Source organism: Helianthus annuus, chromosome 15, assembly GCF_002127325.2.
Source record: "Helianthus annuus cultivar XRQ/B chromosome 15, HanXRQr2.0-SUNRISE, whole genome shotgun sequence".
NCBI lineage: Eukaryota > Viridiplantae > Streptophyta > Magnoliopsida > Asterales > Asteraceae > Helianthus > Helianthus annuus.
The window spans coordinates 70,172,403-70,195,001 of NC_035447.2; the positions used below are offsets into that span (position 1 = coordinate 70,172,403).

At 36.7% G+C, this 22,599-nt stretch overlaps 2 protein-coding genes across 4 annotated transcripts; one reads left to right on the plus strand and one right to left on the minus strand.

Annotated features, from left to right (window-relative positions):
* The first annotated feature begins 10,957 nt into the window (after positions 1-10,957).
* LOC110911853 (putative serine/threonine-protein kinase) lies at positions 10,958-16,505 on the plus strand. Of its 3 annotated transcripts, none has more exons than XM_035983888.1 (8): positions 10,958-11,208; positions 11,360-11,434; positions 12,829-12,923; positions 13,032-13,144; positions 13,869-14,079; positions 14,734-14,971; positions 15,229-15,379; positions 15,906-16,505. In XM_035983888.1, exons 2-8 carry the CDS (start codon positions 11,394-11,396, stop codon positions 16,212-16,214), a joined length of 1,158 nt encoding a protein of 385 aa, XP_035839781.1. In that variant the 5' UTR covers positions 10,958-11,208; positions 11,360-11,393; the 3' UTR covers positions 16,215-16,505. The 3 variants fall into 3 exon arrangements, with proteins under 3 accessions (XP_035839781.1, XP_035839782.1, XP_022012192.1); XM_035983889.1 differs by lacking the exon at positions 11,360-11,434 and adding an exon at positions 11,435-11,520; XM_022156500.2 differs by lacking the exon at positions 11,360-11,434.
* A 499-nt stretch (positions 16,506-17,004) lies between these two features.
* On the minus strand, positions 17,005-22,559 carry LOC110911855 (clathrin light chain 1). The gene is made up of 3 exons (XM_022156503.2): positions 22,059-22,559; positions 17,721-17,874; positions 17,005-17,612 (listed from the first exon to the last, which is right to left on the minus strand). The coding sequence occupies exons 1-3, from the start codon at positions 22,430-22,432 to the stop codon at positions 17,229-17,231; spliced, it is 912 nt and encodes a 303-aa protein (XP_022012195.1). The 5' UTR covers positions 22,433-22,559; the 3' UTR covers positions 17,005-17,228.
* Positions 22,560-22,599: the final 40 nt, after the last annotated feature.

The window sequence follows — 22,599 nt, forward strand, 5'->3', positions numbered from 1 at the left end:
AGAGCTATGGGAGTTGATGAATGCTTTTCATGTGGGGTTATGTTCCGAAGATGCTCGTGACTTAATGTCTATCACAAATGGCACTTTTGGCACAAATTACGAGCATGACGATTGGGAATTCTTGGAACAAATGGCGGTCACATCAAAAAGGAAAGCTCAAGCATCAAGGAGAGCACGACCGACCATTACCCGAACTCAAGTGCACGCGGTAGACGATGGTAATGTTCAAACTTCTAATCAAGTTTATGATGTTTGTGCGCGTTGTAATGAGTTAGGACATGCGGCTGAAAATTGCCAAGGAGTGGAAGGGCAATATGAGGAGGTAAATGCATTGCAAGGGCAAGGAGGGGGTGGTAGAAATTATAACATGAATTCCAATACTTACCACCCCGGTCTAAGAAACCACCCAAACTTTAGATATGGAAATCCCTCGAACCAAGCCAACCCGAATTTTCAAGGAAGTCAAGGTAACTTTGTTCCACACAAACCTTTCAATAATCAAGGTGGATATCGAGGTGGAAACAACCAAGGGTTTCAAAGGCAATATCAAACGGGTCAAGAGCAAGGGGGTCTTCGGGTGGAAACGAAATGATGGAGATGTTGAAGACAATGCAAGCGGAAATGCAAAAGAGGTACCAAATGGATGATGCTCGCATGCAAAAAGACGAGGCCCGTGATAAAGCGATTCAAACTTTGACCACCAAAATGGGTCAACTCGCAACCGAAGTGTCAGACTTGAAAAAAGGTAAAGGTCAATTACCAAGCGACACTAATGTAAACCCTTCCCATAATTCTTCTCGAGGTAATAATATTAATATTAATCATGTAAGTGTTTTGAGAAATGGGAAAGAGTATAAAACCAATCCTTCACCGGATTTGGTTGATGGGGTGGTTGAAGATATAACGGGTCAAGAAAGTGAGGAAGAAAATGAAACACCTAATATTTCTTCTAAAAAACCCAATTTTGAAAAACTCGTTAATAATAAAGAAATAAAAAAAATGAGGAAGGGGGATCTAGTCAAGTACCATTTCCCTCGGCTTTGTTAGATCCGGGTAAAAAGAATATCATTTCAAAACGGGGTCCTCAAAAGGAAGAGATGTGGGAGGTTTTTAAACAGGTTAAAATTAATCTTCCTTTACTTGAAGCAATCAAACAAGTACCCGCTTATGCCAAATTTTTAAAAGAATTGTGTACTCAAAAGAGGCAACAAAAAGTGCCTAAATTGGTTGATTTGACTGAGCGGGCAAGCGCGGTTTTGAAAGGAGATCTTCCTCCTAAGCTACAAGATCCAGGAACGCCTCTTATTAACATTCAAGTTGGGAATTTTCAAACTGCAAGGGTGTTACTAGATCTTGGGTCCGGAGTAAGTATTCTACCGGGGGGTTATACGACCAATATGATTTTGGTCCATTGAAAAGGGTTGAGACAACGGTGGTATTAGCCGATTTGTCTCATAAACTTCCTCGGGGTATAGTGCGGGATATTATAGTAAAAGTTGATGAATTTTATTATCCTGTTGATTTTCTTGTGTTAGATTACTCATCCGCGGACCCAATTCAACAACAAAATGTTATTTTGGGTCGGCCGTTTCTGAACACCGCTCATGCCGTAATTGATTGTCGATATGGTATTGTCGACATGACATTCAGTAATAGAAAAATGAGGTTAAATGTTTTTACTAACGGTGCTACTTCTTTTGGTGGTGATGAGTGTTTTCTAGCAGATTTCATAGATGGATACGACCCATAGGAATACGAAGAAGAAATTTTGGAATCATGTATGTGTGATGTTTCTTTGCAGGTTCACGCATGTGCGTTGGAAATGGAAGAAAAGAGCAAGAGGCTCTAGCGGTGAAGGAAGGAAGGCCGTCATGGACCCACCAAATAGAAAATTTGCCGGTGGGAATCGATTCGGGTACAAAGCCTTCTCTAGAATGTCCACCAAATGTGGAGTTAAAGGAGCTATCAAAACACTTGAAATATGCATTCTTGGGGGAGAATGACACCTTACCGGTGATCATTGCTTCTAACTTAGAGGTAGCTCAAGAGGAGGAGTTGTTGCGGGTGTTGAAGGCTAATAAGGCGGCAATTGGATGGACGATAGCCGACTTGAAAGGTATTAGTCCATCCATTGTCATGCACAAAATCATCACAAGCGAAGATGCAAAGCCAACCCGTGAAACGCAAAGAAGGTTGAACCCAAACTTGAGAGAGGTGGTAAAGAAAAATTTGTAAAGTGGTTGGATGCGGGGATTATCTATCCCATTTCGGACAGTGCATGGGTAAGTCCGACTCAAGTAGTGCCTAAAAAGGTCGGTATCCAGGTAATAAAAGATGCACAAGGCGAACAAATTGCCACCCGACCGGTCACCGGGTGGCGAGTTTGCATTGACTATATAAAATTAAACGCCGCTACCTCTAAGGACCATTTCCCGTTACCCTTCATTGACCAAATATTTGAAAAACTTTCGGTCAAAAATATTATTGTTTTTTGGATGGGTATTCGGGTTATAACCAAATTGCTATTCACCCGGATGACCAACACAAAACCACGTTTACATGTCCATATGGTACATTTTCTTTTCGGCGAATGCCATTTGGACTATGTAACGCCCCGGCCACCTTCCAAAGATGTATGATAAGTATATTTTCGGACATGGTCGGGGAGTCTCTTGAAGTGTTTATGGATGATTTTTCCATCTTTGGCCCAAGTTTTGAGTCTTGTCTTGATGAATTAGAAAAAGTTTTAAAAAGGTGTGTTGAAACAAATTTGGTGCTAAGTTGGGAAAAAAGTCACTTTATGGTTCAAGAGGGTATTGTGTTGGGTCATGTGATATCGGACCGGGGGATGGAGGTAGATAAAGCAAAAATTCGGGTAATTTCATCTCTACCCCCACCAAAGAATGTTAAGGGGGTGAGATCATTTTTGGGACATGTGGGGTTCTATAGAAGGTTCATTAAAGGATTTAGTGTAATTACAAAACCTTTATGTAATTTGTTATTGAAAGATGTCCCTTTTGATTTTACTGACGAATGTTTGCAAGCGTTTAATGTTTTAAAGGAACAGTTGATGAAAGCTCCTATCTTGCAACCACCGGATTGGTTGAAGCCATTTGAAATTATGTGTGATGCTAGCGACACGACCATTGGAGCAGTTTTAGGTCAAAGAGTTGATAAGAAGCCGGTGGTGATTTATTATGCAAGTAAAACTTTTTTCGAGGCGCAACTGAATTACACCACAACCGAAAAAGAACTATTAGCGGTGGTGTATGCCTTGGACAAGTCTAGATCTTACATTTGGGGGAGCAAGGTGATCGTATATTCGGATCATAGTGCGGTCCGATATTTGATGGAAAAGAAGGATGCAAAGCCCCGGTTGATTCGTTGGGTGCTTTTGTTGCAAGAGTTTGACTTAGAAATTCAGGACAAGAAGGGTTGTGAAAATGTTATGGCAGATCACTTGTCCCGAATCCCATTAGAAGGTGTTGATGATCCGAGTGAGATTAATGAACGGTTTCCCGATGAGCAATTGTTGGTCGTGTCTACTTTTGTTGCACCTTGGTATGCTCATTATGTGAATTACTTGGCCAAGGGTGCAATTCCAAATCATTGGACCAAGAAACGAAGACAACAATTTTTGAGCCAAGTTAAACAATACATTTGGGATGAACCAGATCTCTTTAAAATTGGACCCGATCAAGTGATAAGAAGATGTGTTCCCGAGACCGAAGTATTAGAGATTTTGACCCATGCTCATTCGTCGGCATGTGGAGGGCATTTTAGTGGGAACAAAACGGGATATCGGGTGTTGTCATGTGGGTTTTATTGGCCCACAATCTTTAAGGATGCTTGCGAGTTTGCTCGAAATTGCATAAATTGTCAAAAAGTGGGAAGCATTTCGAAGCGAGATGAAATGCCTTTACAACCAATCTTGGTGGTGGAGGTGTTTGATGTTTGGGGAATAGACTTCATTGGTCCTTTTCCAAATTCAAACGGGTTCTTGTACATCTTAGTTGTGGTGGATTACGTTTCGAAATAGATTGAAGCTATCGCTACAAGAACCAATGATCATTCCGTGGTGTGCAAGTTCGTGCAATCAAACATCTTCGCTCGTTTCGGTGTCCCAAGAGTTATAATTAGTGATGGTGGTTCACACTTTAAAAATTTTAATTTTGGGAAATTGTTGAAAAGATACAATGTGAACCACCGAGTTGCTACCCCGTACCATCCGCAAATGAGTGGACAAGTCGAAGTGTCCAACCGTCAAATTAATGAAATTCTCATGAAGATGGTTCGAACGGATAGGAAAGATTGGTCAAGCAAACTTGACGATGCGTTATGGGCATATTGGATGGCCTACAAAACTCCAATTGGTACCACTCCTTACCGGATGGTGTATGGGAAGGGATGTCATCTATCAATGGAGTTAGCACATCAAGTGCATTGGGCAATCAAAACAGTGAATGCGGATTATGACTAAGCGGGTCGACTTAGAAAGCTTCAATTGAGTGAAATTGAGAAGATTTGAGACGAAGCATATGAATGTGCATCCGCATATAAAGACAAACTTAAGAAGGTTCATGATGCAAAGCTAAGAAAGAAGAACTTCGAAGTGGGTCAAAAAGTGTGGTTGTACAATTCGAGGTTAAAGATGTTTGCGGGTAAACTCAAGAGTAAATGGATGGGTCCTTATGTAATCCGGAGAGTGGGTAGATTTGGTGATGTTGATATTCAAGATGAGCAAACCAATAAACAACAAACGGTGAATGGGCATCGGCTTAAACCATACTTGGAAGGCAACGACATCATTCTACGCCCATTGGATGATGAGGAAGCTTGAAAGAGGCCCAGGTTTGGTAGTGTACATATTTAGTAGTTTAGTTTGTTTTGTTTTTCAAAAATTGTTGTCTTCGTTTAAAACTTGTGTTCGAGACAAGTGTGGGGAAATTCTTATGAATTGCCCAAACATTGTGTTGAGGACAACACGGGTTTTTAAAGGGGGGGGGGGGAGGGTATAATTTTGCATGTTTTTGAAAATTTATAAAAACCATAAAACTCATAAAATTTAGAAAAGTAAAAAAAATAAAAAATAAAAACTTAAAACAAATTTTTGCAAAGTTGAAAATGGCCAGCCAAAATCGCCCAGATGCCGCCGTAAGCTACGGCAGGCGGCGTAGCTTACGGTGGCCATGATCAAAAATTTCTCCTTACGCCGCTGATAAACTGTCTTACGGTGAATTTTTTTGAACTGATATCACCGTAACCTACGGCATGCGCCGTAGGCTACGGCGCTGAGCTGGGCGATTGGGAGGTTGGTGTCGGCATTTTTATAAAAAAACGAAATTTAATAATAATAATATTCATTAAAACGTGTGTAACTCCCCAACCATTAAAAATCTGCCATCAATCCCTAACCACACATCCATTACATCGATCCCCATCCACACAATCCCTTTTTCTTCTTCATCTCTCCTTCTCTAGAACCCTAATCACCATAACCTTTAAGTTCTCCTATCTTCCTCAAATCTTGACCAAATCAAGTGATTTTTGAGTCTATTTGGACTAAAATTTCACGAGCTTCTTGATTGTGGGTAGAGATTTGGAAGAAAACCACATTTACTTGGTCAAATTTCAAACCCTAGGTCCGAAATTTTGGGGCTTTTTGGTGGGTTTTCGCTTAAGTGAAGTTCTAGTTGTTCTAATCATCTTCAAGGTCAAGGTATGCAATTTCTTTTCATCTTTGAAGTACATTGCAGATTTATAAGTTCCGATTCTTGTTTTTGCTTACACCCTTACTTGTAGAAGTTAGATGATAGGATTTTGATGAGTTGTTGAACATATGGATATGAATGTAGGTGATGTCTAATTGAAAAAAAAAATTTGGAAAAACTCTATATTATGGGGACATCATGCCCAAATTTTGTTTGAAAAGATGAAATTGTTGGGGCTCTTACGTTTATATCCATAGTGCCAAGCAAGTGTGGGGAAGTTTGTGAAGGTTAACTCATATGGTCTTTGTTTTTGTTTTGGTGATGTGTGTAGGACATGGTAAGAACCAAAGACAAAGCGGGGGCAAGTTCCTCAAGTCAACCTCAACCGGAGTCACAGCAAGAAAAAAGAAGAAGATTAGTTCGGGTGGGAGACCCGGACTCGGAAGAAGATGCTCCTCCAAGGGGTCCAAAACCGGAATGGACATCCGGTTCCCTACTTGAGCAACCCGAGGAGTGGCGAGCGGATTTGTTTCATGAACAAATGAATAAGTTGCAACAACAGAAAGAGGCCTTCATTTGTGAGAAAGAAATTCGGGAAGTGGATTTCGGGCCTTTTGGAATAACGGATAAGTTCAAGGCTTTGGGTTGGGAGGCGGCTCTTAAATGTTATGACAATGAGGTGAAGACAATGTATGATCAACAAATTCAAGAGTGGATGGCCACGCTTGAATGTCCTCTGTTCAAGGCCCCAAATAAGATGAAACTCATTGGGACAGTTAACGGGGTAAAAGTTGAGATGTCATACGATTCCTTACGCCGCATTGCAAAGTTTGATAGTAAGTCGTCTAAATCAATACATTTATCCAAACCTAAAAGATCTTTATCATGAACCAGAAAAACACCCCCAATGGCAACACATGCTCGATTACCTCTTTATCCCGGGTACTACACACGGGAAGTTGTTGAGAAGAAATTTGAGGATTGAAGCGAAGTTGATGCTAATAGTGTGCACGCACAATGTTATTCCGCGGCGGGGTGATAAAATAGAGGTGAGATTCTCGGAGGTACCGATTTTATACATGATGATGCATGGGGCCCCATTGGTCCCATTTCGGTTCTTAGTGGCTCGGGCGAAATAGTGGTGAGAGAAAGATTGTTCCCCATTGCCGATAGATTACGGCATTGTTGAAGAAGTATAGGGCTATTAGAGCCGAAGACAAAGGCTCGTACAAAAGGTTCAAGCCATTTGATATTCAACATTTAGGGTCGGGATGAGAATACAAAGAGTCGGAGAGGTACCACAAGTTGAAAACTGATGGGAAGAGGTGGAGAGCATTAAAGGTGGATGCTCATCCACTAAGACCGGGCGAGGCCGATGAGCCCGAGATGAGTGACGAGGAGGTTAGTAGAGATGATGATTACCGTGAGGACACATTCACGGTTGATGTTGAGATGGGGGGCGCTGGCCCAAGTGGTAGTGTTCGTGGAGCAGGGATGCAGTCGGGGTATGTTGGTAGTGCATTTGATTATGCACAGCAGCCTTATGGTCCGTATTGGGCTCACACGGGGAACATGGGGCAGGTTATTGAACAGAGGCGACCGCCTACTTTTGGTGATTGGTCCGAACCCAATCAAATGCTTTTTGATTAACAGACTTACATGAGGGCTAGCATGGAAAGAGCTCTTAAACAGAGCTATGATAGACAGGAGCAATGTAATCAAGCTCACATGTATGCCCACCAGGAAGAGATGAACAACCGTTACTTAGATGATTGCCAGAGACGCTTACACGATGCATGGCATGCGGGACAACCATTTGTAGCGGACCCCCCAGTTGTGGATTATACCACATTGCCTCCATATGATGGTAGTGTAACGTATCCTACCCCACCATCGCACCATTCTCAATGGGTGGATCCACACACTATCGGTAGCCAACAAGCGAGTCAAGAAGGCGATCAAGGTAGCAGCAGTAGCGGAGCATTTGGGTTTGGAGGATTTGCGGAGATGATGACGTCTATCTTTGGACCTCCGCAGCCAAAGTATTATTGACCAGGTCGTATTTCGCTCCATCTTGATATGTGTGTATATTTTCATGTCTTATGTTTATGGTTGGGAGGTTGGGTGGTGTTTGTGTGTTGATGTGATTTATGGGATGTGCTAGTTGGTGGTGTGTTTTAAATTTTTATAAAAAAAATACAAAAAGAAATTTGTGGTTTGAGAGTATAAGCAAAAGCTAGTGTTTTTGTTGAAAGCGATCTTTCCTTCAAAACCATACATTGGGACAATGTATCCCAAGTGTGGGGATGAGGGGAAAATTTTGAGAATTTTAAAAATTTTGTTAAGCCAAGCGAAAAATTGTTGAAATTTGAAAACTTGCTATTGTTCCGCATGACACACCGACACCCCTTTCTAGTCATTTCTTGGTGAGTTTTTGAGCCACACATGATTATTAAAGATTCTTTCTTTGTTTTGAGTGGCGGTGTGTGATTTGTGTTAATAGAACTTGTGTACGAATACTTGTTGAAGCCTAGGATTAGCATGCTTGTGAAAATGATAGGGACTTTTAGGTAGCCTCGTCTGGATGTGTGAGAGTGTGGGATTTGGTGGGTTGGACCTCATACGTTACATATATGAGCTTGGTTTTGTGAGGGGAGGGGGTTTGGTCGTTAGTATACCACGTTTGAGCCTTATGCCATTCGGTTGTGACCCAAGCCTATTTCTTACAAAACTTTACCTATTGAGACGACTCGGTTTAGGAGTTTAGTTTATGATTGTTAATGTTCTTGTATATATATTGTTGGGTTTCTATGTTTGATAAAAAAAGAGAGAAAAATATGAGAAAGTACAAAAAAGAGGGATTTAGTTGTGATAGTAGTTGAAAAAAAAAAGTTGAAGATGTTGTGTAGATAGTTGATGTTCATTTTGTTTAGTAGTAGAAATAAAAACCGGGTCGAATCAATGAGCTACTTTTACATTCCCACTATTTCCTACCTTTACACCTAGCCCCGTTACAACCCGTAACTCCTTTTGATTCATAAGCATGCTAAATATTTGATAGGAGGAGACTTGATTTCTATACAAGCTTATTGTCGTGCAATCACACACTTGCATTGAGTGTTTTGGCATAATGTGCTAAGATTCTTTGTCACCGAGAGTTATCGTGAGGGGTGTGTTATGTGGTGTGATAGAAAGTTAGTAAAAGGACAATATATTCAAGCTTGGTTTGCATTTGGATCGCTTGTAGTTTGAAATAGTTTTTGAATGGGTTGCTTGGGACAAGCACCGGGTAAGTGTGGGGATAAGACGGGTGGTCCATAGGAGAACCCTTAAAAGGTTTAATAACGCGCACATTCCATGCTTATTACGGTTAATTGTTGGAACTTGTGATCTACATGATAATGGGTTTTGCAGGTGTTAATATGCATAAGGAGTGGTTTTTATGGCATTTGGATGGGAGATTAGAAAGGATGAAAGAAGATAGGACCTTATGAGAGTTAACAAGAAAACAAAGAAGAAAAGTCCAGCAGTCGCCGTAACCTACGGTCCTCACCGTAGGTTACGACCTCCATTGAGGCCATTTTCCACCGTCGTATCCAGTCTCTTAGTGCCGTAATGAAACAATAGGCACCGTAACCTACGGCGCCAGCCGTAGGCTACGGCGCCATATGGGGGGTTCTTAGACTTGTTGACTGCCGTAAGCTACGACACTCAGCGTAGCTTACGGCGCCGTATGGTGCTACTATGTAACTCATGCATTAAATGTCATTTTGATGGTTTTTATGTTCTCTAATCATGCTATTTCCGTTATCAATCACTTGGAGACGATTTTGGAGTGTTCTTGGGGGCTTGAAGACATTAGTGAATCATTGTTTTTATGTTTTTAACTTGCTTGAAGATTAAGACTTTGTTTATGATGTTTGTTCGAGCCATGAGTGGTTAAACTCTTGATGACTATCTTTGGTTGAAGGTTTGTATTAGAATTTATGCTTTGATTTCATATTTCTAGAATGATAAACTTAATCTATGTTGTATTTATTATGGTGTGTGATTAGTTGCTTGTAAATTGTTGATTCTTATGTTAATCTAGTTTGAAACCATACGTTCTTGATGCCGTTGGCAATCGAGATATCATGGGTAGAATTAGCATTGGGTACGGGTTAATTGGTCATCGGGTAACAACCTCACGTTCTAAGAATCTGAGTACTTAGTTCCCTTTTATCACAACAAGTAATCACACATGAACTATGTCTATGTAGTTCTTTCTAGTGAATGATAGCATAAATGTCAAAGCAAACCAGAAACTAAAGATGGTCATTTTTCTCTAAATTGTTTACGAACCAAACTTTCATTTTGCAAATTAGAATAGTATTTAGTTTTTAAAACTCAATCAACTAAATCAACTCTTTAAATTTACTTTCTTTGCAATTAGATTAATTTTAGTTAACTTAAAGAAACTTTTAAATAGCACATATTCCACAAACTCCCTGTGTTCGATACCCACTTACCGCTATCTATTTAGTAGTAATTGGATTAAATTTGATTGTGACCACGGCATCACGTCAGCACTGTTTGATTGGGTGAATTAGGAGTTTACCTATTCCAAATGTTTAACCACTCTCTTCACCCTTATAAGTGTCAATGATAACTATAGCCAAGATGTTAGTGAGATTTGTGGTAATCATACCACAAGTGTTCAAGAATATCTATGATGTTTACAGATACAATCAAAAGTTTTTGGCTTCCTCCACTTGAACTTTTTATTACAAAGGAGATGTAGTTAGGGATTGCAATTTTTGACACGGGATGAGAAAAACAAGTTTTGAGTCGACTAACACGACCCGTTTAAAAATGGGTCATGCTTGAGTTGACCTGTTAACTGCTTAAGTTTTTAGAGGAAAAAAATCAGTAAAATTTACACATTTAAGCAAAAAGAAAAACAGAAGAGAAGGGGATTGCGTTTCAAGCTCCCCTGGACCCCAACTAAGATTCACTTATGAAACGAGTCATCTTCGGGTTGATCCAAACTTTATGTGTATACTAATTATGATTAAAATCTTTTACACCCCTAAATGCGGTGTCATTTTTGACTTTATGGTTAATTTCCCATTTTTATAAACAAATAAATTATAATGTATGTAGTGTGGGGGAATATAATAATTTAATGTTTGACAAAAGAAATATAATATTATTTCCAAAAGTTATAAAACAAAAAATTGGTGGGAACATGTAAACCAAAACAAAGACTAACTAACCCACCGTGTGACTCTTTCTCCCACGCGCTCTATATCTAACGGCAATCAAATTATTTATAAATTTGAACCAACAATTCTGGAATTTTGAATTTTCTTCCATCAATCGATCAAATTCACTCAATCGCACACGTTAATCTGAACAAAGTCAACTTCAAATTCACTAGATGATCGTTTGATTTCCGATCATCATCGTTGTTCGATCGTAATTTCAGTATGTTTCGGCTAATTCATGCATAAAAAAGGTGATTTCTGATTTTGTGTTTTGAACTTTTCATTATTTGTCTTGTTGAGTAGATATTTTGAAAGTGTTTGTGGATCTGAGCTTGAATTTGCTTCGATAAGCTTGTTCGTGTTGAATATTAAGGACTGGTTCGATTTGTTGTGTGACTTTAGTGGTGGATGATTGAAACCTAGCTTAGATTTGAAGATGATTAAACTGAGGTGCTTGATTTGCGTGAATTACAACAGGTTTGATGTTCGTTTGATTTTCAATCATCGTTGACTCATTGTTCGTTCGTAATTTCAGTATGTTTCGGCCAATTCGTGCATAAAAGGTGATTTATGATTTTGTTTTATGGTGATTCTTCTTGTTGAGTAGATATTTTGAAAGTGTTTGTGGATCTGAGCTTGAATTTGATTCGAGAAGCTTGTTCGTGTTAAATTCCAGTGATATGCTCGATTTGCTGTATGATTTTAGTGGTGGATGAGTGAAATTTCATGATTCTTCTTCTTGTTAAGAAGTTTTTTGAAAGTGTTTGTGGATCTGAGCTTGAATTTGCTTTGAGAAGCTTGTTAGTGTCGAATTTTTGTGATGTGCTTGATTTGTTGTATGATTTAATATATTTGAAATGATTAAAATGATATATTGTTATACCGTCTCAAGTGCTTGATTTTCGTGAACTTGTTAGTTAGTTAGCAGTAGAGGAAAGTAAATCCTGTGTTTAATCTAGCGGACATAGGATCGATAGCCATAGGTCTCAGTTTGATCACGTTGAATCATACTGATTGTCCAACTGTTGTTGTAGTCATCTTGATGTTCCTTAAGAATAGATCTGTTGGGAAAAGCAGTAGATGAAGGACAAGGTAAAGTTGTTGGTTGGTTGGTTTACCTGAGTTGTGAGGAGGTACTGTCAATTAAGAAAAAATTAAAGCATAGGTTAATCTGGCATGTGCCAGCCTGGGCTGGTACATGACTTTGGTTAACTAACAAGTCTAGATCAAGGAACAACTTCTAGTGCATGAGGTACAAGTGATGTGAATCAAGTCATCAGCCAGGTTTACCCAACAGGGATACAAAAGTTCAGTTGGCTCTTGGTTGGCTGCTACAGCTGTTTTTCTTTTAAGGAGTGGTCAACTTTTAGCATACCAGTATGGCTTTTCATTGCACAGAAAACATTTTAGAAAAACAAGAACCAAAAAAAGAAAAAAGAATAAGCTCCATGGTTTCTTTTTTTCTTTTGCATTTGCAGAACTCGTTCAAATATGCTCAATATTGCTAGCCGTAGCGTTCTTTAGGTGCTTTCACAAGAATGTGATTAATTAACAAGAAAAAGCCCATTAGCCGAACACGAGATTTAGGAAGTCAACAACTTTTTTTTTCCAAATTTTGTGGCTGCAGCATCCAAGAGTTCTTTGTCTTAGTCAAAATAGGTCAATGAGTCCTTCTTAAATGTTTATTTACTTGGTATGTTTGTTTAATGTTTTTTAAATATGTTCGTTGTCAGTCTTTCATGGAGCAATTGTATTGCTTATCTGTTTTCTAAAAAAAGGCTTAAGTTCTTGTAACTTGTATCACTTTTATAGTTTTATGCCGATAATTAGCAGTTTATCTATCTGATGCTTTTCTGTTTTTATTATACAAGGTTGAGCTTCAATTTAAATCCAACAGACATGAGTTGTAGGTGCTTCGGTTCACGTGTGCAAAAGAAAGAGACGAGTAGTCATAGAGAATTGGAAGGTAGAATTTTGCATAATCAGAACTTATAATATCTTTTTTTCTCATTTGCTCTTCAAAGTGTTACTTGTATGTGTTATGAACATACTGTGTTGTTTTTTTGTTGCACAGGTTATTCTCTTGATAACATAAGGAATTTTTCATATAAAGAATTACAGCTAGCAACACATAACTTTGACCGAAGTACCAAGATAGGGCGAGGAGGTTTTGGAGTGGTTTACAAGGTACTCATTCGTGTTGTATATAACTATTAAGTAATTCTTCATAATATTTTCACAAGTAAAATGCCATTTTCGTCTTTAGGTTTGGCCGGTTTTGCGACTTTCGTCCAAAGGTTTGTTTTTCCGCATGTAGATCCAAAAGGTTTGAAATCTTGTCATTTTTGTCCACCTCGTTAACTCCGTCCATTTTTCTCAGTTAAGCCAAGGGTATTTTCTTATTTTTTTTGTTAACTTAAAGGGCAATTCAGTCTTTTGAATACTTGTACATTAGGCTAAATGCTTGTACATAATGTGAAAAAAAAAAAAACGAATAGCCCTTTAAGTTAACAAAAAAAGATGGAAATACCCCTGACTTAACGGAGAAAAATGGATGGAGTTAACGAGGTGGACAAAAATGACAAGATTTCAAACCTTTTGGATTCAAAGGAGGAAAAATGGATGGAGTTAACGAGCTGGCCAAACCTCAGGGACGAAAATGACATTTTACTCTAGTTTCACAGTACGTTACGATTGTACTTTCATTGTAAACTAGAGGTGTCAACGTCAATGCATTTACATTTGAAGAGTTGATTTAAGTTTATCTTTTATAGTTATTAATAATGTAAAAGTCAAGGAAACAGATCTAAAGTTGCCAAGTTATAGGATTATTATAATGATAATAAAGTATTTACAAATTGCAAGGATATTTAAATCATTGGTTAATACTAAATTCTGATCATAACTTTAGGGAATCCTCAAAGATGGAACACAAGTAGCAGTAAAGACACTTTGTGCTGAATCAAAGCAGGGGGTTCGTGAATTTTTAGCAGAAATCAATACGATATCAAATGTCAGACATCGAAACCTCGTTGAGTTAATTGGATGTTGTGTCGAAGGAACTCATCGTATTCTAGTCTATGAATTTGTAGAAAATAACAGCCTTGACCATGCAATATTAGGTAAGCTTGATCTCTTGTTATTAATTAGCGCATACTGCAGAAAATAGCAGCCTGCATTTGTTCAGTTCAGTTTTTTTTTCATTAATGTACCTGTGTTTTTACTTGCAAAGTAGCAATCACTATTAGATTCATTAAAAGAATGTAATTTGCCTACAGTGGGAATTGAATTACAGTAGACTGTTATTTAATTTACTTTTTTTTAAAGTAAAATGCCATTTTTGCCCTGAGGCTTTGCCAGTTTTGCGACTTTCGTCCAAAGGTTTGTTTTCCGCATCTGGATCCAAAAGCTTTGAAATCTTGCCATTTTCATCCCGTTCATTAACTCCAACCATTTTTCTCTTTTAAGTCAGGAGTATTTCTATCTTTTTTGTTAACTTAAAGGACATTCGGTTTTTTCACTTTATGTACAAGTATTCAAAAGACCAAATGGCCCATTAAGTTAACAAAAAAGACGAAAATACCCATGACCTAACAGAGAAAAATGAATGCAGTTAACGAGCTAAATGAAAATGGCCAGATTTCAAACATTTTGGATCCAGATGCGAAAAAACAAACTTTTCAATGAAAGTCACAAATCTGGACAAACCTCAGGGACGAAAATGGCGTTTTACTCTTTTTTGCAGTTTAGTTAAGTATGATTTAACTTTGTTACAGGTAAAAAAAGTAATGCTATAGAGCTCAACTGGGAAAAAAGATCTAAAATTTGCATTGGTACAGCACGGGGACTTGCATATCTACATGAAGAACTGAAGCCACATATTGTGCATAGAGATATTAAAGCTAGTAACATACTTCTTGACAAGAATTTCGCTCCAAAAATTGGAGATTTTGGATTGGCAAAACTTTTCCCTGATAGCATCACTCATATAAGCACAAAACTAGCAGGAACAACGTAAGTTGGTTTTACTAATTTAAAAATTTCTTGTTTGTAAATTGTAATTATCACAAAGCGAACAATATTTATTGGTATGAGGGGCCGGATGTTACAAAAATATTATCTTGTCAAAAATCAATATTCTAGAACAATCTAAGTTAACAAGTTTCAAATGTTACCCTCTTAACGGTTTCTTTATTTTATGATCATTAGGCATAAATTATGCTTCTTACTACATGAATTTTGCTTAATGAAAATTCTTTTTTACCTTTCAGTGGTTATTTGGCCCCTGAATATGTATTGGGTGGTCAGTTAACATTGAAAGCTGATGTTTATAGCTTCGGGGTGCTGGTTCTTGAGACAATAAGTGGCAAAAGTAGCTCATTATCAAGCTGGGGTACAACTCAGAAAGTTCTATTGGAATGGGTAAGTATTATTTAAGAAAAAAAAATCACAAAAGTAGCGATTTTTATTGATTATGTTATACCTTTATAGTTATGTCAAAAATATTCACGTTTGTAGCCATGAAAAACGCTACTTTATACTCGCGTATCTCTCTTTACTCACTTTTTTCGGAAAATGGTATTATAAACCATGACTTACGACAGTACAAAATGTAGTTACGCGAATCTGATTAGCATATCATTTGTTACAGAGACAACAAAACGTATTTTAGGGACGTGCAAGAACAAAAAGCAGATACTCGAATCTGATTCACGTAACATTTATTTTTGGGATTTTTTTTATAAGTATCATACATAAAGGCTGACACGCGAGTAAAAGTAGATACGCAACCAAAGATTTATGTATGTCATGGCTATATGTGTGAGATTGTTTTGACATACATAGGTACACGTGTATAACAACAGACTCTGGAAAATGGCTGCTTTCGGTAAAATTTAGAAAACAAATAAACATACTCAAATTTGACATTTTTTTTCGCGTTACACAGGCATGGGAGCTCTACCAAGAGGGCAAACTTCTAGAACTCGTGGACCACGATCTTAAAACATATCCTAAGGATGATGTCACCAAGTACATAAAAGTAGCCTTTTTTTGTACTCAAGCAACCGCAAACCGAAGGCCAAGTATGAGCCAAGTTGTCGAGATGCTGTCAAGAAACGTCAAACTTAACGAAAAAGAACTCACACCACCAGGATTTTACCAGGATTCTAACGAAAACAAGAAAGCATCGGATGCTTCCACGAGCCACCAAATAAGTTCTTTCCCGCCCACAATCACAGAAGTAACGCCTAGATGAATTCAACATGATGGATTGTTTCTATAGGATTCTAGTATACTATATGTACTGCTTAACGGTACAAAGATAATAGTTGGTACTATTTATAAGCTGAATGCATATAGAGTAATAGAAGTTAGTTAAGACGGGATAACTGTCATTTGCGACCGATGGTCAGGCAAACCCGGAGGTGGTTGGCATAGAGATCTAGATTCGGGACATTGAATTATTTAGGGAGATTTGAGTTGATTATGGTAACATTTTGTGTAAAGACATTGGGATTTTATGGTATAGACAAGATTTATTATTTTCTGTTGGTTCTTGCTTATTAGTAAGAAGATAAAGCAAGATACTTGTGTATGTGTATCTGCAGAAATGTCGTTTTATGATAATTTTTAAATTTTCAGTTATTTGTTTATTTAAAATTAACAAAAGCTCTTAATATCAATACATAGAATTTTAAAACTGGTGTAAACTGTAAACAAGCCGAGTCCTATCTTAAATTTGTTTCAGTAATTTTCACGTTTAGGCTTGAATCATTTATTAATTACTGATTATTTATTTATATACAAATATAACTAGTTATAACTATATATAAAATAATGGTGATGTTCAGGATACAAGCTCGGTACATGTTGCTCGCGCTTAATCTCACTAAAATAACTTCAATTAAGGCTTGACCTCTAACTCAAGCTTGTAAGCTAACTCATTTCAAAAGTTAACAAGTTGATTTCAGTAGTTCACGAGTGGCTCGACTTGTTTACACCTCCCACTAACCACGTAGGTTTTGTTACTTGGTAAAAAATAAAAATAGAGGAAATCGAAACAATAATATTTTAAACATGATACCCTTACAACTGTATGTTCTTAAAAGAGGAAAAACTTTAAACAAACAAGTCTACCAAACATATTGCAGTTGATTATGGTGTTCAATCCTCTGCATCCACACACAGAAGAAACTTATACGATCATAAACATAACAAAAAAAAAAAAAAAAAAAAACTAACATCTTTCATATCATTTAGTATATAGAATTTAGGCGGCAGGTTGTTCAATTGGTGCAGCCGGAGCTTCAGCAGTAGCGTTTGAAGCCGCTGCTGCGTCTTTGGAAACCGTTTTATCATCTTTAGCACCTTCCTTTTCTCCTTCTTTGGTGGCGGCAGGTGGTGGTGGTGGTGGTGGAATCATGTGGGCGGGTGGAGTGTGCTTCAGTTTCACCAAGATGTGACGCAACCTTGATAGATCGGTGGGTTTTCCAGGCTTCGGTCCTTGAACAACTGTGATCGATGGTTTTTTGTCTTTATCTTTCTTGCCTCGTTTTTCAATGTTGGGAACCTCACGAGGAATCAGCTCGGCTATCGCTTTCCAGTATTGTTTATCAGCTTCTTTGTGGAATGTTTCTTGCTTCGCTACATACATCTGTTACAAAGTACAAACATAGGATTCTTAACTGTTGAATCGACGACGCTGCATTGGCGATTTGTACAGTACTATTCATGAAATGTGTTCATTGTATTAAGAAATTACCTTCTCGCCTTCTCTGTTGGTGAGTTTGTTTGTCTCGATGTTCTTTAGTCTCTTTTCATGGAAAGCGCGTATATATTCCTCGCCTTCTTGGATGATCTGACTTCTTAATTCCTTCTCTTTAGCCTCCTTCTCCTCTAGTCGAATTGCATTCAGCCTGAACATGAAACATGTTTAATAAGCGGGTTACACAACGTGACACGTTTAACACGATTTCACGTAACCAATTCAATAACATGAATGACACGACACGACACAACATGGCTGAAATATAAGCAGTTCAATTGCACAAATGAAACACAACACGTTAACACAATTATTGACATGATTCATTAAACACGGTTAAGAGTTGGGAAATAATAAGACACCCTTAAAAGGATAAAATAAATGTTACCAAAATTACAATCTATTGTAAAGTATTTATAAAACTACCTCGTTTTGATATACATGTTATAACTTATAAACGTTTCATTACTTCCATGATGACCTATTAACCTATTTAACACTACAAATTAAACGTGTTAAGTGGGTTGAAACCGTTTAAACACATTTTTTATTGTGTCATCAATGTCGTTTGTCACCCAAACGGATTTACCCCAAAAACCAAATGTTTAGCTTTGTGTAGAGTCATGTCATGTTAAGTTATGCTGCTAGGATAGCTCCATTTACAAGATCTTACCAAAATTTTAGCCTCCTTCAATGTTTATCACCTCTTTAACCTGCAAATGCCATTATTCTATATGCTGTCTTTCACTTCCTATAAATCCAAATATTATAATTGAAGAGTAACATTGAGCAGAAGCAGAAAAATGGAACAGCAGGTGATACAAACCTGCTAATTCAAATCTGGATGGGCTGAATTTTAGGAGAGTCAAAGTCAAAAGGCTGAATTTAGGGGCTGAAGTTTAGGAAGTAACTCTTTTATTTTTCATTTAAGTATTTCATTTGATGTTCTAGTTTGCCATGTCTTGTTTATTTGGATTATCTAGTGTTTTTGTATTGGAGATTAGCCCCTCTCGAATCGGGCCAACTATCTTATTATTTCAATAAATCAGCCTCTTGTTTTCGAGTATCTATCAGCAGGCCATAGGTTTCTAAAGCATGTATGTCAACATCACCTACATGAGGTTTCCTTATCTTGCAAAAATATTTGATCAATTCCTTAATGCAATATTGCTCTTATAACATAATACTTATAATTTCATTCCGAATCAAGGTGATAAATCCTACATACTTCCGATAAAACTAGTTATTGTATATAATTCACTAGGTTATAACCCCATGTATTACACAGGTTGAATAAATAAATTTTATATACTAAATAATAAAACAATATATCTTTAAAAACCTCATTTATTGCACGGGTTGAATAAATATAATTTTATTTATTAAATAATAAAAAGTTATATATAAGAACAATATTGTACGGGTTGAATAAGTAATTTTATATACCAAATAAAAAAAGTTATATCTTTAAAACCACGTGTATTACACGGGTAACGAGTTGAATTAAAATAAATTTTATATACTAAATAATAAAACAATATATCTTTAAAAACCCCATTTATTGCACGGGTTGAATAAATGTAATCTTATATACCAAATAATAAAAAAATTACATCTTTAAAAATATGTGTATTACACGGTTTGAATAAATGTAATTTTTTGTACTAAATAATATATATATATATATATATATATATATATATATATATATATATCCTTAAAAAACCCCGTGTATTGTACGAATTGAATAAATCTAATTTTATACATCAAATAATAAAAAGTTATATCTTAAAAAAATCTAATTTTATACATCAAATAATAAAAAGTTATATCTTAAAAAAATCTAATTTTATACATCAAATAATAAAAAGTTATATCTTAAAAAACCTCATGTATTACATAGGTCGAGTAAATGTAATTTTGTATAGTGAAAATAAAAATATTTAATATATTAACACAAAGTTTGGTTTTCGTGATAAAAATAGATTATTCTGTTGTTGCAAAATTTGTTAACAAAGTCTCAATAAATTTAACCCTTTATTTAAAACTCCGTAAATGTATAAATGATAAATAATATTAGTTAATTTTATTTTAAGTTTTGTAAAATCTATTTGATACCAAACTAAACAAAATGTTCAAATATATAGTTAAGATCAAATTAGATAATTAAGTTTGAATTTGAAGTAAATAGATAAATATAAAAGTAATAATTAATTCGAATAAATAATATCATAAATGAGAAGAAGATTAAACTAAATAATAATTATCCTTAAGATATTAAACTAAATAATATTTAGTAGGAGGGTTATCTATAATTAATTAGAAGATATTAAACTAAAATAATAATTATCTATAAGAGATGCCCTAATATAATGACAAGTGTCCCCAAAGTGGTTTCTTTTATTATATAGTAAAGATTTGCCAGGCCTGAATGCAACAAGGAAAAAAGTCGATACACCTAATATTCGATAGTTTCCAAGAGATTATTATCAACACACGACTACTATATCCTGCTGAAGCATACACGAGGCTTCATCATGTTGCAAAATTATTTTGATCAATTCCTTAATGTAACATTGATCATATTACAATGAACACATAATTCACTCTGAAGCTGAATGATGAATCCCACTTACTTCTGATGAATCTAGTATTTTATATGATTCATTTGCCAAACCTATATGCAGCAAGAATGAGAAGTCAAGAACACCTAATGTTCGATAGCTTCCAGGTACTATATCTAGCCAACTAGCCTAAGCATGTTTGTCAACAAATTTCTAATTGAATCTAATCTAATGCAACTTTTGTTAATCAATTAATGCAAACCTAAATGCAACACAGACAAAAAGTCAATAAATATCTAATGCTCAGTAGCTTCAAGGAGATTATTATCAAGTCTCGCTACACTCGAGTACTAAATCTAGCTGAAGCATGTTTGTCAACAGAGTTCTGATTAAATCTATAGCAATTTTAGCTGATCAACTAAATGCAAATCTAAACACAACATGGACGAAAAGTCAACAATACGGCCCTACCTAATGCTTGGTAGCTTCCAGGAGATTATTATCAACATACGAGTACTAAACCTAGTTGAACCATGTTCAACAAGGGACAACAGTGTTCTGAGTCTTCTGACTAATTATAATGCAATTTCAGCTGATCATATGAATGAAAACCTAATGCAACACGGACAAGAAGTCAACAAAATACCTAATGCTTGATAGCTTCCAGTCGATTATTATCGATACATAAGTACTAAATCTAGCTGAAGCGTGTTTTTCAACAGAGTTCTAACTGAAATCACTAAATCTAACGCAATTTTAGCTGAGAAGCCAACAAAATACCTACTGCTCTATCTATGCAGTTAATATCCCGATATATCAGCGATATATCGGTTATTGGTCCCCTGCCGAGATATCGGTGCAAAATATAAATCAGAATACCGGTACCGATAATATCGGCGATATTGACCAATATTTGACCAATATATCATCGATTTTCCCGATATCAGTACCTTTCTTCTTAGTTCTACTATTTTTCTTTCTTCTTATTGCCGCTATTAGTGTTTTAAGTCTTAATTGTTAGTTGTTACTATTAAATGTTAATGTTTTAAGTCTTAGTCAGTTCCTACTTGCTACAATTGTTAGTGTTTTGCAAGTTGCAAAAGGTTAATTTGTTAATGGTAGGAGAGTATACTGAATTGTGAAGTGTTAAAATGCTATATATATAAGTTTAGCATGATAATAAAATTACCGCTATCTCACCGCAATAACTGATATCTCAAATATCGGTCCTTGATCGATATCCGATATTTTACCGCATTAACTACTTAGTGCTCTATAGCTTCCAGGAGATTATCATCAACACATGAGTACTAACTCTCGCTGAAGCAAGTTTGTCAACAGTGCTCTGACTAAATCTAATGCAATATTAGCTGATCAGGTAAAAGCAAAACGGACAAGAAGTCAATAATACCTAATGCTTGATAGCTTCCAGGAGATTATAATCGATACACGAGTTCTAAATTTAGTTGAAGCAAGTTTGTCAACAGAGCTCTGATTAAATCTAGTGCAATTTTAGCTGATCAATTAAACGCAACACGAACAAGAAGTCAACAAAATACCTAACGCTCGATAGCTTCCAGGAGATTGTTATCGATACACGAGTACTAAATCTAGCTGAAGCATGTTTGTCAATACAGTTCTAATTGAACCTAATTTAACTCTATCTCATCAATTAAACACAATAATACATACAATAAATCAGAAACAAAGTGCAATAACATCAATATTCATATTACGCCTAAAGCAAAACAAGTGAAACTGAAACCCTAACCTCCGCCACTCGCGAAGTGCAAAACCTTCTTCTCTCATCTCACTAGGCGGCGGAAGCACCGGTCCGTCAGAAGCGAATATTCCGTCAGCATCTTCTCCAACGCCGTAACTCGGACTAACACCGTTCGAAATCGGAACCGATGAAGAATCGAACGGTGAAGAGGTCTGATCCGGATCCGGATTTGAACCGAATCCGTACGGATCTGAACTGTCTACATGCTCACTGTCGGCCGGAAACTGATACGGCGCCGTATCGGCGGTGGAGAAGTTGGAGTATGAATCGTTTGTGTCGAAGTAACCTTCATCGAATTGACCGGATGAACGGATCGTTGTTGATTCTTCGCCGTCGACGCTGAACGTATCGAACGACGACATGTTTCTCTCTCTAGATTCTCTCTCTAAAAAGCTCTAGCTTCTTCTTCAAGCTGCTTTCATGGCTGCCTTTTTATATTCTTTTTTTTTTCCACCATTTTGTTGTCGTGTTCATAGATATATTATTATTATCATGGTTTTGAATATTCAATGGAAGAAAACCATAAATA

Coding starts and splice junctions, on each gene's coding strand:
- LOC110911853 (XM_035983888.1), top strand. CDS start 11,394: ATGATTAAACTGAGGTGCTTGATTTGCGTGAATTACAACAG. Junction 11,435..12,828: donor ATTTGCGTGAATTACAACAG/GTTTGATGTTCG, acceptor TTATTATACAAG/GTTGAGCTTCAATTTAAATC. Junction 12,924..13,031: donor TAGTCATAGAGAATTGGAAG/GTAGAATTTTGC, acceptor TTTGTTGCACAG/GTTATTCTCTTGATAACATA.
- LOC110911855 (XM_022156503.2), bottom strand. CDS start 22,432: ATGTCGTCGTTCGATACGTTCAGCGTCGACGGCGAAGAATCAACAACG. Junction 17,875..22,058: donor GCACTTCGCGAGTGGCGGAG/GTTAGGGTTTCA, acceptor TTTCATGTTCAG/GCTGAATGCAATTCGACTAG. Junction 17,613..17,720: donor CCAACAGAGAAGGCGAGAAG/GTAATTTCTTAA, acceptor ACTTTGTAACAG/ATGTATGTAGCGAAGCAAGA.